Source organism: Prorops nasuta, unplaced genomic scaffold (genome assembly GCF_024137725.1).
Source record: "Prorops nasuta isolate Cenicafe-Biocafe unplaced genomic scaffold, Cenicafe_Pnas_1.2 PNAS00045, whole genome shotgun sequence".
In the NCBI taxonomy this organism is placed as follows: domain Eukaryota; kingdom Metazoa; phylum Arthropoda; class Insecta; order Hymenoptera; family Bethylidae; genus Prorops; species Prorops nasuta.
The window spans coordinates 521-16,899 of NW_027116842.1; the positions used below are offsets into that span (position 1 = coordinate 521).

General features: G+C 39.9%; 3 protein-coding genes across 5 annotated transcripts; all 3 read right to left on the reverse strand.

Annotated features, from left to right (window-relative positions):
* Positions 1–238: 238 nt before the first annotated feature.
* LOC136784042 (uncharacterized) lies at positions 239–7,719 on the reverse strand. Its single transcript, XM_066744499.1, has 2 exons — positions 4,657–7,719; positions 239–721 (listed from the first exon to the last, which is right to left on the reverse strand). Exons 1-2 carry the CDS (start codon positions 6,072–6,074, stop codon positions 622–624), a joined length of 1,518 nt encoding a protein of 505 aa, XP_066600596.1. The 5' UTR covers positions 6,075–7,719; the 3' UTR covers positions 239–621.
* Positions 7,720–8,232: 513 nt separating this feature from the next.
* Droj2 (DnaJ heat shock protein family (Hsp40) member A4-like) lies at positions 8,233–12,374 on the reverse strand. Of its 3 annotated transcripts, XM_066744543.1 has the most exons (6): positions 12,122–12,314; positions 11,935–12,040; positions 10,826–11,011; positions 10,462–10,762; positions 10,057–10,396; positions 8,233–9,819 (listed from the first exon to the last, which is right to left on the reverse strand). In XM_066744543.1, exons 3-6 carry the CDS (start codon positions 10,955–10,957, stop codon positions 9,390–9,392), a joined length of 1,203 nt encoding a protein of 400 aa, XP_066600640.1. In that variant the 5' UTR covers positions 10,958–11,011; positions 11,935–12,040; positions 12,122–12,314; the 3' UTR covers positions 8,233–9,389. The 3 variants fall into 3 exon arrangements, with proteins under 3 accessions (XP_066600640.1, XP_066600641.1, XP_066600639.1); XM_066744544.1 differs by lacking the exon at positions 11,935–12,040 and having other exon boundaries at positions 12,219–12,374; XM_066744542.1 differs by lacking the exon at positions 11,935–12,040 and having other exon boundaries at positions 12,122–12,313.
* A 519-nt stretch (positions 12,375–12,893) lies between these two features.
* Positions 12,894–16,012, reverse strand: LOC136784066 (zinc transporter 6-like). Its single transcript, XM_066744545.1, has 7 exons — positions 15,713–16,012; positions 15,472–15,621; positions 14,878–15,286; positions 13,965–14,162; positions 13,780–13,882; positions 13,570–13,686; positions 12,894–13,490 (listed from the first exon to the last, which is right to left on the reverse strand). The coding sequence occupies exons 1-7, from the start codon at positions 15,765–15,767 to the stop codon at positions 12,990–12,992; spliced, it is 1,533 nt and encodes a 510-aa protein (XP_066600642.1). The 5' UTR covers positions 15,768–16,012; the 3' UTR covers positions 12,894–12,989.
* Between the last annotated feature and the right edge of the window lie 367 nt (positions 16,013–16,379).

Here is a 16,379-nt window from a genome sequence, read left to right on the forward strand (position 1 = left end):
GGCCTTATGGATTTCTTGCTGGTGTGAGTTAAGGTGCTATGTCAAGGCGTAGGGTTGCACCTTTAGAGTCAAGGGATTTCAAGGGTAGTGATTTTAGGCCAAGCTTAATTTTTTTGTTTGTAGTATTTCAACAGTGTAGACTATTCTTTCCCTTTCGTATGTCGCGTTAATTTTGACCAGTTTTTACTTACTTGTATTTATTTATTGTAACTCTTATCAGCTATTTAATTTAAATGAACTGTACACAAAAATTAATAAACTTTTTGCTTTATGATTTATTTTCCTTAAAAATGTTCTTACAGCCAAACGTCTTAAATGTCATTCTTGTACACAACTTTAAAATCTTTTTTTAATTTACACATAATGACTACGTGTAACTTCCTTTCCTCGCAACAATCATACACTTCATGTTTTGCATTCTATATGTTTCAGCTTAAAATCATGCAAGCTATAAGATTTTCGGGGGAGGGGGGTAATACTTCTCCCTCTTTAAAACTTCCTATCTCGTCTTTTGCATTTACAGATTTTTCTTAAAAAAAACAAAAAAATTATTTTTTCTTCTTCCGTAGTGTACGCCCTCGCGTAATTTCCTGCAATTCGAGCTTCTTCTAATGTTTCAGTCTATTCTTGATCAGATTTATCTGTTACAATTAGATTCGCATTATTATTAACGACCTGAATCCCAAAATACTGGAATGCATCAGTGTTCGTTCGATCGCCTCTGTCGAAAAAAAAGTGCAAAAGAAATTATTATTCAAAGGTATTTGACATTAACGTAGAATGAAAATTCCCATAGTTATTTATAAGCTTGGTATAAAATCATCTGTTTTCCGCTGCACAATAAAAGATTAAAATGTCATACGAAACAAATGAGTGAGGTCATCTGTTATGAAAACAATTCACAAACATCGTGTGTTGATTCATGACTGATTAAAGCTGAAGCGTAATAAAAAAAACGTTTACAGCTTATAGCAATCAAAATAATAAGCCCAAATTGCTCATATAGACTTTATGACTCAATAGGGAAGGTGGAGAATAATAAAAACCTAAGTCTTTCAAAACTGAGAACGCGTGTAACGAACATTCGTTCAAGATTTTGTCCAATGATAAAAATTTCAAGAGACAGAGCCGCGTTTCCACGTGCATCGCTCATCCGTGCATCGCAGACTGTCGCAGGACGTCTTGGCGCAACATTCCTCTGATTCGAAATCTCGACTCGCACAAGTCGATCGCGGGGCGTGCATTTTCGAACAAGCGAGTGATAAGCGGACGCGTTGGATCCGCGCGTTCTGCACGGCCGAACGTTGCTAATGGAAACACGCCTTGAGGCGAACGTAGTTACGCAACAGTGTCAAAGACTCGACAACTTTGACACGCAACGATGGACCTGTTGTAACCTGCTGGATTTCCTCCTACTCCTATCCGCGCCATTTCCGTTCTCCAATGTCGTCCCCGTATACGCAAGACGGATCGGTGATCGACGCTGAACCCCCCCCCCCCCTCCTCCCTCCCGTTCTCCTGATTCCCTTATGCTAGATGTAGAGCGCAGCAGAGATTGGTGGTAACAATCCGACCAATACGCCATCTTGACTACCATGTGTCTTGCCGGAAGAAAAGACCCTAACCAGAGGAAACCCAGGATGAAGCCATCCGGTCGTAAAGCAAAAGTTTTCTTCTCAAAAGCTTCGAAAACTCATGGTCATCCAATTACAATGCTCCAAATTAAATCTGCTAGGAAGTTTTGCAGAGAACTCTTGAAAAATCAACGCGAATCACATTGACCAGATATACTTACCTATTCACAGGATTGTAGTGTTAAAAGCATTCGTCGAATAACTATATATAAATTACAGTTAAATGATTCTTCCCGACGATCATTGCTCCTATGAAAATTGGTAAGAAAGTGGCCGCTAAGCGATTCTCTTCTCAGTTTAACCAATTATTTACATATTATTTACAACGCTATTATTCCCTCAATGTCACCCTCTTCTTCCTTTAATTGAAACGATGGATGGAGCTGAATCTATGTTATTCCGAATTAAATCTACAACATACCGCGTTTTTAAAGATCCTTGGTTGTTCCTAAATCATATCGGCAATGCGCACTTCCTCTTCCTTTTCTGACACACATGCTATTTAATTAAATTCGTCGGAATAGTTCCTTAGTCACGGCGTGGAACGATTTTCGCGATGTCGAGGCGATTTGGCACGTTTAGCAAACGACTTGACGAGTCATTAAACAGAGAACACTGGCAATTAATTATCACGTTTGCGTAATCGCCGCTCAGCGGCGGTGGAAGCGCGGTTGCGCAACTATTGCTCATTCCACGTTACTCTTCACCCCCCCCCCCCCCTATCCAGAGTATTTTACTCTCCCCCTGGCCATCATCCTCCGGGCCTAACACGATCGAGCGTTCGTTGGTCGTCGCGTCCGCAAACCAATTTCGATCATCGACTCGACATCACCGACCAAATAACTAAAAGCAGATCCGCGGCATTGTTGCCAAATCTCACGAGGGCTCTCGTTCGCTCGTTCGCCCGCTATTACGCGAATGTCGTTGCATCGTAGCATCGTCGAACAATCGAAGGAAGGAACGAGGACCCGACAGAATGCTCATCGAAGAGTTTTCAACAACGGAGAATAGCAATGATTTGCGCGGCTATTGCGGGACCCGCGTGTCAATGCGCATAGATCGAGGCGCAACAATGATTAAAATGAACCTCGATGCGAGCATCGTGTGTTTGCCGAGGAGGAAAAGTTTGAGGTAAGTATCTAAGCACATACAGAGGAGAAACATGAGGAGGTAAGGGACCTTGTGGGTATTATAAATCAAGGAGGCTCGTAAAGGGAACGATCGTCGTGGTGGTGGTGCTGGAGGGAGGGGTAGGACGTAAGAACGAGGTAGGAGAAGAAGCTGCGCAAAAGCATTGGATGAGGGGAGGGGGGGGGGGCGGTCATACATCACCGTTGGTATTTACGACGTACCATCGTAAATCAATGATCGCACGAACACCGCGGTTCGACGAAATTCCTTTTTCCTTCCTATATATGCTCCCCTTCCTGTCTTTCTCATTCCTTCGCTTCCTGCTCATGGACATACCCTGGAATCTCACGGTACACCGTCCTTATCGAAATCGATGCGTTAGATCAGCAGCCTTCCTTTTTTAAGGAAGATGAATCACGAAAATTGATTGGATATTTCGAGTGGGAGAAACTAAATGTGCTCGGTACAATACATCTGAGATACACGCGAGTGTGTCTCACGCCGCGCGTTCTATGAGAAACGTTGCTCTATTGCTGTTAGCTACCGAAATAAAGGCCCGCGAGAGATGGGGCAGAGGTATTTTTTTTCCCCATTTTTCTCAAATTTTTCAGATATCGGACATATCTCGGGAAAAATAATGTGGTTTTTGGGGTTTTTTGAAAATAATAATGTTGCGACTAAAAATTCAATGTTTTCTTACCTTGAATTGCATTCTTGAATTTTTATCGTTGGATACTATTTTTCCGTTGGACCGTTGGAAAACGATTATTTTGTGGGAAAAATGAGTTTGGGAAAAAGTTTAGGAGCTGGAAAGAATTGGCAAGGGAAAGATTGTTTATAGAGGGTTTTAAACGTCATTTAAAGCGTGACTCCTGGAAAGCCGGAAAGGATCGTTTTAACGAGGTTTAGGGAGAACAGGTCAGGCCGCCGGCTGCCTGACTCCTACACCAACAGCCACGGTTATAGTATACCATAAGGCGTTGCCCTTAAGCTTACGTGGCAGATAGAGAGCCTTCTGAAATCTCCTTTCCCTTTCCGCAACAACAAAGCAAAGATCTCGTCACACTTAATCCCGCGTGATCCATATAAAATCACATTATAGGATTCCTCAAGATTTGCCATATAGTAGGTCCGACCAGGCCCGCCCATCAGCCAAATCGTATGTACACGTTAAGGTTCACCATTTAGCTTGGCCATAGAAATAATTAATCCACCTTTGGCAAACTCGGTATTATACGCTCGTTGGTTAATTTAAATTTTTAATTTTCTCCTTGGAGAGAGAGAGAGGTTTGGGAGATTTAGAATGTACAAAAAAAAAAAAGGACGCACGGATTGTTTATGGAGAAAGCAACGAACATGTGCAGATTTGAAAGGTAGAAAAAGAGACATGGTGAGAAAGGGGCGGTCGTAGAAAAGATACGGAAGAAGAGACGAAAGTGCCCCTCGAACGGATCTTTGAAAAGGGCCATAAAAGTACAATGAGGGGTTACGAGGAAGGAAGACGCCTTTACTCTTCGCGCGGCGCCTACTGCTGTTGCACTACTACTACGTGCTGAGCGAGCGAGTCGAGCCGAGTCGAGTCGATGGAAAAAGGGGCGCGAGCAACGACCCACGGCTCCAAGAAAATTCGTATTTTTACACGGCCACTGAAAAAGACTACAAAGAAGTAGAAGAAGAAGAAGAAGAGGAGGAGGAGGAGGAGTAAACTGACAAAAGAATATCGCGGGAATGATCCTTCAGCGTCCAACTTTCGAGTGGAAGCTAGGAAACAGTTTTGATCCGAGCATACAGTACTCGTTTCCATATATATATATATATATATATATAGAGAGAGAGAGAGAGAGAGCGAAAAGGAGAAGTGGAGGAAAGCAACGATAAACAAAGAAGTTACCTGATGTAAATGATGACTCCATTGGTACAGATCCGCTTCCATCCACGTGGCACGGTAATCGGGGCGAGTTGGTGCGCGAGGAGGGCATTGGCGTTAATCGGTAGGAGAATGTTATGCTGGTGCATAGGGTTAGCGGTGATATTATTATTGTTGGCAGAGACGATTCTAGAGGCGGAGCGCGCAGCCTGCTGCGCGCACGCATTGTTCGTGGCAGAGAGCTGCTCGAGAGCCGGTTGACTCTGGCTCTCGGGGCTGCTGAGGCTGCTGTACGCCGAAGACTCCCCGGCCTCCGATCTGCCGGAGTCGCAGCTAGCCGCGCCGCAGGAGACGCCACTGTTGGAGAGAACGAGGTTCGAGGACGCGGAGGAGAGAGAGGACACGGAGGACATGGACGAGCCGGCTTGATTATCGAAAGCGTCCTGTTGCCGGCTCTTGTCCTCCCCCCCTTGCTGCTCCATCTCGCTATCCTGAAAAATCCCTCCGCCCTGCTGCAACTCGCTGGAATTTCGACCAAAAGCGACGCGAGTGTCCTCCCCTAGCATCTCCAGCTCCACGGGATTGGCTTGCATCATCCTACCGCCGTTGTACGATTCCATCAGGTTGACGGAGGAGTACGACGCAGCAGCCGCTGCTGCTTGGTCGTTGGAAAGCTTGGCCGGAAAGAGCTTGCCACCGGGTACCATCTCCGTGGACCCGTTGAGCGTGGAAGGCTCGATGCCGGCACCGGTGATGCCTTCCACGGGCTCTTGACGCATATCGACGATCTTCCCGTCTCTACCGACTGTCTCCGATGAAGACAAGCTGTCGCTATTGTTGCTGTTGTTGTTGTTGTTACTATTAATGCTGCTGCTACTGCTGCTGCTATTCGTCGATTGGCCGTTTCCAAAAGAGACCGTCGTCGTCTCGCAATATAACGAGTAACCTTGCTGCTGCTGCTGCTGCTCTTCTTCGTTGGTGCCCAAGTTTCTCGAGGAGGACCTGGAGCTAACGTCGCGCTGACACTCCGTACCGTCATCGCCGGTCACTACTGTGTATTCCAAGTTATTCTTCAAACGGCAGCAACCGCCAGCGGCGTCGACGGTCGGGGACGCGTAAACGGCGTTTTTGGCGGGAAAATTGGTCGGCACTGGGATTCCCGTGGCCGCCGCCGCCGCCGCTGCGTACGCGGCCTGCTGCGCCGCCGATTGATAACCGACAGCAGTCGCGTTTTCCGCATTCTGACCAACGGCCGTCGCGTACGCAAAGTTCTCGCCGGATACGTAGACTAGAACACTGTTTTGTTGTATTCCTTGCTGCTGCTGTTGTTGTTGTTGCTGCTGTTGATGCAGTTGCTGATGCTGCTGTAATTGCTGATGGTGATGGTGACCGTGATTCGGGGGAACAGGGTGCGTGGACGGCTGCTCAGGCTTGCCGGCCATGGTCCAGGTCCAGCAGCGCTGCAGATAACCCCGACTCCGACATCACTGGAACGCACGGAGTACGCCTACGTGGAACTTCCACCAAATTTTGCCGCATCCTCCGCGAGCGGAAAGATCACGCCAACCGAGCTGACGACGTCCTACAAGTTATTATGCCTTTGTCCCCTCGGTTGTCGTGCTTCTCGATGCCCTCGAGTTCGCCGTAGCTCGGCATTCTCAGCCTGGGCATACCGAGAAAATTCAACCAAAAATTTCCTTTCCTCCCACTTGTATTATTCTTTGTATTTTCCTACTCTTATTCCTTTATTTATCTCAGCGTAAAGAAAATGCAGCAGCGAGACGCGATACGCGTTGAGCGGCTAAACCGCCAAAATAGCGATGACCTTGGCGACAAGCAGCGATGGTACTTCAGATATAAAACGTCGAACAAACATGATAATTGGTCAATGACTTAACCTTCTTCAACCGACCGAGCCTTGACATTTTACGAGAAAAGATAGACACGGGTTTATTTTTCATTTTCCGATAAAAACATTAGATCGATCTCGTCGACAATCACCCCCTGCATACTTTCAAACAATCACCAATACGACGAACGATCGTTTGTTTATTGGGAGATTTAGCTCGGTTAATATTTCAATTTGATTTACTGCCAGGAAAAATAAAAATAGAGAAACTACTTAAGAGTGGCCCGAGATGCGTGAAAATTGATAATATTACACTGGGAATCGCGCACTACACTCCAGCACTCCACTTGTTTGTAGAACGAAAACGCCACTGTGCTCTTTAATGACAGACAAGCTCTTGTCGTGACAAAGTCAACGGCGAGGTCGTTGTGTCAGTGTCACGGTCTTGCTGAATATTCACGGCCACAGTTTCTGAATGCAGCACCACCGTTTCGTATGAACGAACCTCCTTTCTGGCTAGCTAGAAGAGAATAACGTATGAATCTTGCGCGAGAGAGCGCAAACGGTTATGTCATCATGGGCACACACCAATACCAGTATCGGTATAGGAACGACACTTGGATGGCCGCGTCTCTCGGTCTCACTGTTACATTCAAACTCTATACGCTCTCTCGAATCAAATGTATACTATTGCTTTATTTAAAAGACCGATTATGCCCCCTACAGTCGCATTTGGTAATGCTATAGGAAGCTGCTACGCGATTCGATTCTTCTATTAAACGGAGGCTGCCTGTTAAAGAGACGAATAGCAATAGAATCGCATTAAATCGCTCGATGAGGAAACAACGTTATGACGCCGTGTCATTGTCACAGCAACAGCAGCAGCAGCAACATCAGCGACAGCCACTACCACTACCGAGCCGAGACCACCGCACCACCACCAACACCACTCTGTGCTTACTACCACTACAAACACGGTTACGAACTCGGGTTAAGTTAACTAACCCTCTTCTCAACTTGAACACCTGCGCGGGCTGCTCTCCTCTTTTTCACCGAACCTCACTTCTTCTTCATTGCTTGGAAACGTTGCACTGTTATTATCATCCGACTGGTCCAAAATGCTTAGCTCCCTCTTCCGTTTACACGTCCTGTGCCACACAATCACTTTACCTTGAGACAAACAAGCCCCGTGCAGAGAGCACCGATCGGAATCTCATCCTACAGATGCTATGCGTACGCTGTTTTCGCGTAACTGATATTGGAAAAATATGGCTCCCTCCGCATACCCAGAAACCTTTGCGGCATCTCGACGGCTGAGCGCTTACTACGACCTTTGTAAAAACATCGACCACCACAACGAACATGTAGCCATCTGTCGCTTCCTTTTGATAACACGCTTTAACGTTTAATTCTCTTCGTTCCCTCCAGATGGAGCAGTGAAAAATTTTAACAGAGAGAACGTCCCTTGTTTCAACTTTTTAACTTTAAATTCACTTATTCCAAACTCCTCATTCGTGTAAATCTCCTCTTAAATTTGGTAACACGTTCAATATTTAATTGTAATATCACCCTTACCACCGAACATAATGTAATCGTTAAAACGATACTTTTCCCCTTTCCGTCCCGACTTCAATATATTTACCGGATAATCTACAACTTTTCAAATAAACACATTTTTTAGTAATTTTTATCCATCAATGTCAAACTTATTTTCTATGGTATTGGGTCAAATACACGAATCAACAACAGTATGCTTTTATTGCGTGGTAATGTACTTAATTTTATTTAAGATGTCTCAAAAAGTCCTAATCAATCACCAATTTATCTAGAATAAATAAGGTTACAAGAAATATGCGACTATTTATTGAAACTTGCTATAATTACGGACGAATAACGACCTAAGTGATACACTAAAAATTATGCGAATGTATTCGAAGGCATAGTTAGCGTGAATATACAACCGTCTTAAAGTATTCGTTCATGCGCGTTCCTTATAAAGCTGTAATCCTTATTGATCCAACAAAATAGTTTACACCACATTAATCGTATTTATATTAGGTGCTACGTATTCTTTGCTCTAAAAACAAATAGAAAAAAACAAAAACAAGATCTGACTCTTCTAATTCTTTGCAGGACAAAAAAATTACTTCCTAAAAAGTAATCAAATTTATGCGATATTTATGTCGAAGCAATACAAATTACTAGCACGCGCATTTTTGCAGAACTTGATATTCCGGACTACGGGCCACTATCTGCTATTTGTTGAAATGTTCATTTTGCACAATAATTGTAAAACACGTCGTTCAGCCCGTAATTATAATACAACTGTCAAATTTTTAATCAGCAATTCTCTAACATAATGCACTCAAATTGCGTCTTCCTGATTAAATGTACGTGGCGAGATGTCCAGTATTACGATGTTATTATTTATTGCAATAGTAAAATTATAATATTGTTCAAAACATTGTTGACAATAAATTAAATATACATGTTCACATTCTTTAGACATTGTTTCATGATGTTCATAGATTGTTCAATACAATTGATATGGGCTTTTATTAAATTACTACGCTATGGAATACCTATTATGTAATTTAATTCTCACATTTAAGCCTAATTAATTTTAATAAGACGAAACTCAACTCTTATAATTGTGACTTAAAATTTCATCTGAGACAATTATTTTCAGATATATCATCAGAATAAGCAATGTTGATGTTTCGCAGTTTAATAACTATGCCTTTAACGGAATATCAATTTTTATAGATATATTGACCTTTAATAAGACGCACTTTGGTACACATTTATCAGGAGTGCTTTTCCAATATCGTATAATCCGGAATCAAACAAATGAGGCAAAGTTCAAAATGAAAAATGGCCATGTTTATTCAGAATTGGTGAAAGTGAATTAGTGTGTCGCACATTGAAGTCGCGATGAGCCTCCTTCATCCTCATCATATGCCTCGCGCTGTTCTCTCCGCCTTGCTTCTTGTTCTGGATCCAAATCATCCAGTATACATTCTTCAGCGTCATCTGGAATTATCACCTCTTCTCTAGGAGGTAAGCATTGCTCAAGTGACGGTATGATTGCAGGATCAATTGTTTTCGGGAAGTTTATCATAAATTGGATAATAAGTCGTCCACGAGTAAATGGATCTCTATAAATCGGCATTCCTTCTCCTACAACACACTTCAACTCTCCATGCTTAGTTACAGTGCCCGGAAGTGACGTTACTACTAAATCTCTGTCATCCAAAGTACGGACAACTTTTTGGAATCCACATAAAGCTTCTACCAATTCCAGTTGCATTTGCATTAACAAATCGTTTCTCGTACGTCTATAAATTAACATAATTGGAAATTTTAACATTACAGCAATCTTTTTAAAATCAATACCGATAACTACCCCCTATGAGCCGAGTTTTTAAACCAGCAAACAATTTGCAGAAACATTGTTCGCTTTGTTTAATTACAGGAGCAAATAGCCAGTAGTAAAGCAATATGGCAGTATACCAGCTGACGTTACACACAGACCCATAGAGGACTAACAGTGCATTAGCTAAGTAGAAACTTACTTGAAGATTTCATGAGGCTTCTCTTCCAGAAGAATCACAATATCACCTGGTTCCAGTCCAGGCTCTTGATCCCCCTCACCACTGAAAACGATCTTTTGTCCATCTACCATACCCTTGTCAACGTGTACTTCTAAGATTTTCCTATCTCTGACAGTCTTTCGGCCATTACACTGTTTGCAGCGATCACGTGGATTAATACGTTCGCCCTGTCCTTTACATTCTCCGCACATTGTTTGCACATGTTGTACCATTCCCGGTGCCAATTGTTGGATTTGCACTTGCATACCTGATCCATGACACGATTGACATTGCTCGACAGATCCTTTCTTACCCCCGACACCTACAAAAAACTCATTAATCTTTTTGTCCTCAAACAATAAAAGTATTGAAATACGCAAAACCTACCTTCACATTTATCACAAATTACATCCTTTTGTAATGCAAGTTTACGAACAGTGCCTTTATACAATTCCTCTAATGAAACTGATAGCTGATGAGTAACGTCCTGACCCCTGCGTTCTCTTCTACGTCCACCTCTTCCACCAAAACCACCACCACCAAAGAACATGTCGAAGATGTCCATAGGCGAGGAAAAACCAGTTCCTCCCATACCACCTTCTTTCAAGGCTTGTTCACCCCCTTGATCATAGATTCGTTTTTTTTCTGGATTTGAAAGAACTTCGTACGCTTGAGATATTTGTTTGAACTGCAATGTTTAAAAACAATATAAGTATATGACTTTTATAATAAAAAAGGAAATAAAACCGACCTTTTCTCCTTCATTGGGATTTTTGTCAGGATGATATTTCAGCGCAAGCTTCCTATACGCTTTCTTCAAATCTTCCATGGAACATCCAGGTTTGACGCCTAGAACGTCGTAGAAAGTGGTCTCCTTAACCATTTTGTATTATTAAAATTTCCGTTTATCACGAATGAGGTCAATTGTCAGATGCACCTGTTGAAAATGAAACGGGTCTTCATTAAGCGTCACATGTTAACATTCGGAGCAGTATTAAAATTACATTAATTGACAATAGTATCTATCAAATACTTTATACATTTTTATAAAAGGATTTGTCACGGATTAATAAAATTTTTGCCCGAAAGAGGGAGTTCGGCACTGATGCACTTAGGTGACGTAAGAGCATCTTAATTCAATTAAGTACAAATAAATAGTACGAAGCTGCTTTAAAATTGATTTTATTTTGCTTATACATATTAATTCTTGTTAAATTGGTAACGTTCCACACTCATTGAACGTTCGATTGAAAGGAAAAAATATATCAAGCACCATGTGATTCCTTTGACTGTTTCAAAATGGCGGATTCACATGGAAGAATGAAATAAAGTCAGCGATAATTCTGCCTTAAATGAAGAAACGAGGAGAAACTGTAAACACATGCATCTACATGAATGAATTACAATTATGGTTCAAAAGCACGAGTATTTTTTCCAAATTTCTCGCAAAAGCCTAGCATGCCGTTCAAGCGACAACTGAAACGCCATGCTGCAAAGTACCGAAAACCAAAACACCAAGTTGCCAAAAGATCTAATCAAATGCCAGTAAAATTGATCAAGCAGTAGAAAAGTGAGTGAATGGATATATGAAGTTTAATTATATGCACTAGTTACGTAGCTGACACGTAGCCAAATCAATGCCTGTATATGCATATACGTATTTATACGTAATTTCCAAGTAGCTCAAGAATTTTCTCCGATTTTCTATAATGTCGAACCCGAGAGTCATGGTCGATAATTCACGAGTCATAGCAGCGTTACGATAAAACTCGACGCTTGTTAATTTCGTAACGAAAGTATAAAAATATAGCTTTTAACCTTTGACAAAGAACCCTCATTAACATCATCAAGTACCGTTACCTTTCGAATAGGCGCTTTCTTTCTTCAACACCGAACAATCTAATATGCCAAGCAAAAAATGCGATTACATGCGACAGCAGAAAACCTCGAGGAGTTTCTTCCACGTCTAGAAATTAACCGATAAAAGTACTGAAAACTATATGATACAGCCACGCAACGTGAATGAATGGGGGTGACTTTGGCTTACCTGGTTCAACAGGAAAAGGGTAATTCTTTCTTAGGATAATTCACGTAGCAAACGCTTGCTTCGCTTCGTTTCACGGAACAAAATCTATCGTACGTACTGAGATCCACTGAGATCCACTTCGAAGTCCGAGGTATGCTGGAGAACTCCCTCCCACCAATATTTCTGCTGGTAACCGTTCTCGAAACTTCCTAGAAGGCTAGAGGAGAGGAGCAATGGACGTTAGTCAGCAGCCGGCCAATCAGCTTACCGGAGTTAGTGAAGACGAAGAACCGTATTGTATATATGTGTAGACCGTGACAGGCGCACTAGCGACATTTACGGTCTTTTACGAAACCTATTTGACAATGTTCAAATGGTCAAAATGTTTTACTTCACTACCGATAAGGTGTATGTAGTACATACAGTGCATACACAGTGTATACTCTTTTTTTTCAATAGTGTGCGTGTGAGTACGCGGGCGCTTCTTCGTTGTTTCAAGGTTATCTTCATCACACAACTTTCATTACCACGACTACTAGCTGTTGCTTTTCTTAAGTCGAGCGTGTATTAAAATTAACTCGAGCAATCATTGCCAAACACGATCGCTACTTTCGTAGGCGTGTATTACATCAGCCGGATATATCCGCGTATAGATGCATATGCATTTATAATATTGCAAACATTAAAACTGCGCAAAGACACTTGTCTATACTATCTGCCCTGTTCTTTTGTAATTATTGCACTTTCTGTAATTTTGCTTAATTGGAATGGTAATAAATACGAGATGTTATAATAAATATTCTGTATATTGTTATTATACAATTTTATAAGCGAGTCATTTTTGAATTTGAAAGTTGAAAAAACTGTTTCAACTGGCAGGATTATAAATTTAAGACGAATATATTGCTAGATTAATCTGTGGGGTGATATATGAATTTTGCAATTGAATATCAGTTCCTAAAAGCAGAGGATTCTTTGTGTCAAGCCTTTGCAGCAAACTATTGTTTATCCTTAGGTATTCTTTTGTCGATATATTTTGTATCGAGGATATCGCGCATTGTGACGATAGTTGGTGTTTGTTTTTCTCAGAAAGAATAGTAAATGTTTCGACTTTGAGATTTCTCAAACCAAGAAAATCATCGATATTTATTATGGTTTGTGCATCTTCCTCTCCTTTTAAATCTTCTTTAAAATATTTATCGTTATCAGGTAAGAGTTCATTGATGTAATATTCCATAGGATAAGGCGCTCTATCATGATAGTTATTACGCGGTTGACAAAATTCTCGGACTTTGAGATGCGAAACAATTATTGACAAATGATTAGTTACATTATTGAGAACTAGCTTTTCATTTGCATTTTGCCTAATACGCACTTCGATGCTTCCAGCCTGTAAGAAAAAAATTGCGATTCAGTCGTGCACATACGTCATATGTATGATAATATTTTTATAATACTGCACTACCCACAAGCTTTCCAAAAGACTTTGTCCAAAACACTTCGTTCCTAAACTCTAAGACCCCATCTATCATTAGAGCCTCTCTCAGATATTTGTCCAATTGCTCGATCATGTAATCAGGTAATCTCTATACGATTCAAGTAATATTTTTTATTACACCTGTATATAGTATATACGATCTGGAAAGTGTCGTCTTAAACACAATTAATTATCTACTCACTTGAAATATAATACTAGCTGTGTAGAAACCAAGTGGCAATATTGCCATAATAATCACTGATATTACGACGAATGCAGCTGCAGTGTCCGCGATATAAACATTCCTGTTGACCGTACAATATATAATTATAATTTCGTTCCTAAGAAATTAAAAGTTTAAAGAGCCTTTAGTCTATAATTCATTACCAATAATGCATGAAAGCGTGATTACTACAGAGTACCAAAAATCCAATTAGATTTCCAAAAATAATCGGATTTTGCCCTTTTAACGTAGGGCACGGCAACGCTCGGCATACCACGTGGTCCAATTTCGCATCAGGATAAATAATTATTGTTAAAATATGCGTAGCTAATCCTAATAGTGCGCTTGCGCCGAGTCGACTACTAAAAAAATATATAGACGTTTCAAGCAAGGTTCACATAATGTCATAATATGCAGGATCGATTATTTAAATATTATACACAATATTAATAAAAAATGTACTTTTATGTAAAATCATGTAAGAGGTTGTAAGATGATTTAACCTAACCAAAAATTATTGCGAATGAAAACACTAATGTTTTATTTGTTATTAATACCGTTTTAAAAATAATTTATACAGAGTGTCGGTTTGAAAACGAACCAGCGTGCACCCTCGATATTTCAGCTTTTCTCATTTAATATTTGACGGTTTGTTTCCACCTGCTCTCTACAGGGTCTATGTAATTTAGTAGAAACCCAATATAAAAATATATACCTTTCTTATACCGAATAAAATTAACATGTTTTTGAAAATTTTCATATTTTCTATAAGAACCGAAATATCAAAAGGAGATAAATTTTAAAATTAGTATGTTGTATATCGTAGAAACATTTGTCTAAATATTTTTTGCTGAAATAGCATATTTTAAAGGCTAACTCGTATTAACTTGCATGCGATGTAGATAAGCCGCGGAAGTAACTCGGTGACCTATGGCTTTTGTAATACTGATACTCATACCATTTCTTTGACTATTGTGAGAGAGTATGTACACTCTACACAACATAATTTGTTCGAATTGGATATAATTTCATCGCTGCTCTTTATTCGCAATATCATAATAAAATTGATTAACTTACGTGTATACGATTGGTTGTTTATTAACCCGTGCAAAAGCTTCGATGAAAATAAACGTTTCCACTATGAGAATCAACGATGAAGATAACAAGAGAGCGAGGACCTCATATTTTTGAAGACCAAACACTGAAGTGGAAAGTCGATTTTCGGATAATTTAGCATTATTCACTGTACAGTATCCTTTTACAGAATGATCTGTACGATTGCTTGGATATATTGGATCCTCTTGGAAGGAATAATAGTTCTTACGAGTAAATTCATTAGTACTTTTAGCATTTTCAGCGTATTCGGCTTTTAATGACTTTGATAGATCGTAATTCGACGAATTATTTAGTTCGACCCAAATTGATATTAAACATGCCATAAGAGAAAATACATTAAAATACACTGTACTTATATATGCCTTCAAAGCTGAAACAATTAGCAGAAAGGGTTTTAAAATTATAACGCACGAAAAGATAAACTTAAAACTATTTAGCATTTCAACAATGTATATTAACTATGACCAATAGGAAAACCGTGCAATTTCTGAACTCATTAAGCAGAATGGAAAAGCTAAAACTCAAAACAACGTTATTTATATATTGCATACTAACCTAAGCTATTTGTTGAATCGATCAATCCGTGCAAGAAATAAATTATTGAAAGATTACATGTTATTAAGAGCAGTATCCATTTACTTCGGTTTTCTTTCAACACCAAAAGAATGTGCCAATGAGCTACTAGAAAAATTGATTTTTTCCAAGCTGAAATTTAAGTTGAAAAAGATTAATTTTAGGTAACAAAAACGAGCGTCAATTCAATGTATAACTCAAACAAACTGGAAGCTGTTCTTACTAAATGTATCGTTAATTCGTGTTAGTCGTTCGGTTTTATTATCCAAGAATACCATTATCAATAAACTCCAAGCCTCATAATTGGCTCTTAACTACCAATTATTTCACTAAGGAAACTAATATGTCAATCAAATTTTCTAATAAAAGGCATGATCCCGCCTTATTTTAACGACAAAACTATATACGTTTAATGCTTAACATCTAACGGTTCGAAATCGACTGATAATGAACGATACAAAGCTAAACTTGCTTGTCACATACTATAAAGATTAAAGCATCAATTACTGATAAAAATTATAAATGTTTATAATCCTTTTTCTTTAGCAGGCCACCTCTTATGAATAATGAATGCATCTCTTTTGTTAAAAATACCATCCATATTTACGATTTCGAGCTACGTATTTATTTAAGTTAGTTAAGATCCATTATTGGTTTTATGTAACTATATAAAACATCTTTATAAAAGAAAAGTCTATAAAATCTAAAAAAGAATATACAACGCGTGAAATATATTAGTAATTAATACTCTTGAGGATATTTATTATTTATAATATTATTTGTATTCTGGATAAACTATACTGACTGACTCTTCCTATTAACATTATCAAATTATTCAAAATTTTTAACTATGTAAGCCATTGTAAGCATAAGTCATAATCCTTTATGGT

Bases quoted from the DNA above. Each gene is read 5' to 3' on its own strand.
- LOC136784042 (XM_066744499.1), bottom strand. From the start codon at position 6,074: ATGGCCGGCAAGCCTGAGCAGCCGTCCACGCACCCTGTTCCCCCGAAT. The intron at 722-4,656 runs GTAACTTCTTTG...TTTTTTCGACAG, and splicing joins GGAGTCATCATTTACATCAG to AGGCGATCGAACGAACACTG.
- Droj2 (XM_066744544.1), bottom strand. From the start codon at position 10,957: ATGGTTAAGGAGACCACTTTCTACGACGTTCTAGGCGTCAAACCTGGA. The intron at 10,763-10,825 runs GTCGGTTTTATT...TAAACATTGCAG, and splicing joins ATCCCAATGAAGGAGAAAAG to TTCAAACAAATATCTCAAGC. The intron at 9,820-10,056 runs GTAAGTTTCTAC...GTTAATTTATAG, and splicing joins AAGCCTCATGAAATCTTCAA to ACGTACGAGAAACGATTTGT.
- LOC136784066 (XM_066744545.1), bottom strand. From the start codon at position 15,767: ATGGTATTCTTGGATAATAAAACCGAACGACTAACACGAATTAACGAT. The intron at 15,622-15,712 runs GTAAGAACAGCT...CTTAAATTTCAG, and splicing joins ACGAATTAACGATACATTTA to CTTGGAAAAAATCAATTTTT. The intron at 13,883-13,964 runs GTAATGAATTAT...TACGGTCAACAG, and splicing joins CACGCTTTCATGCATTATTG to GAATGTTTATATCGCGGACA.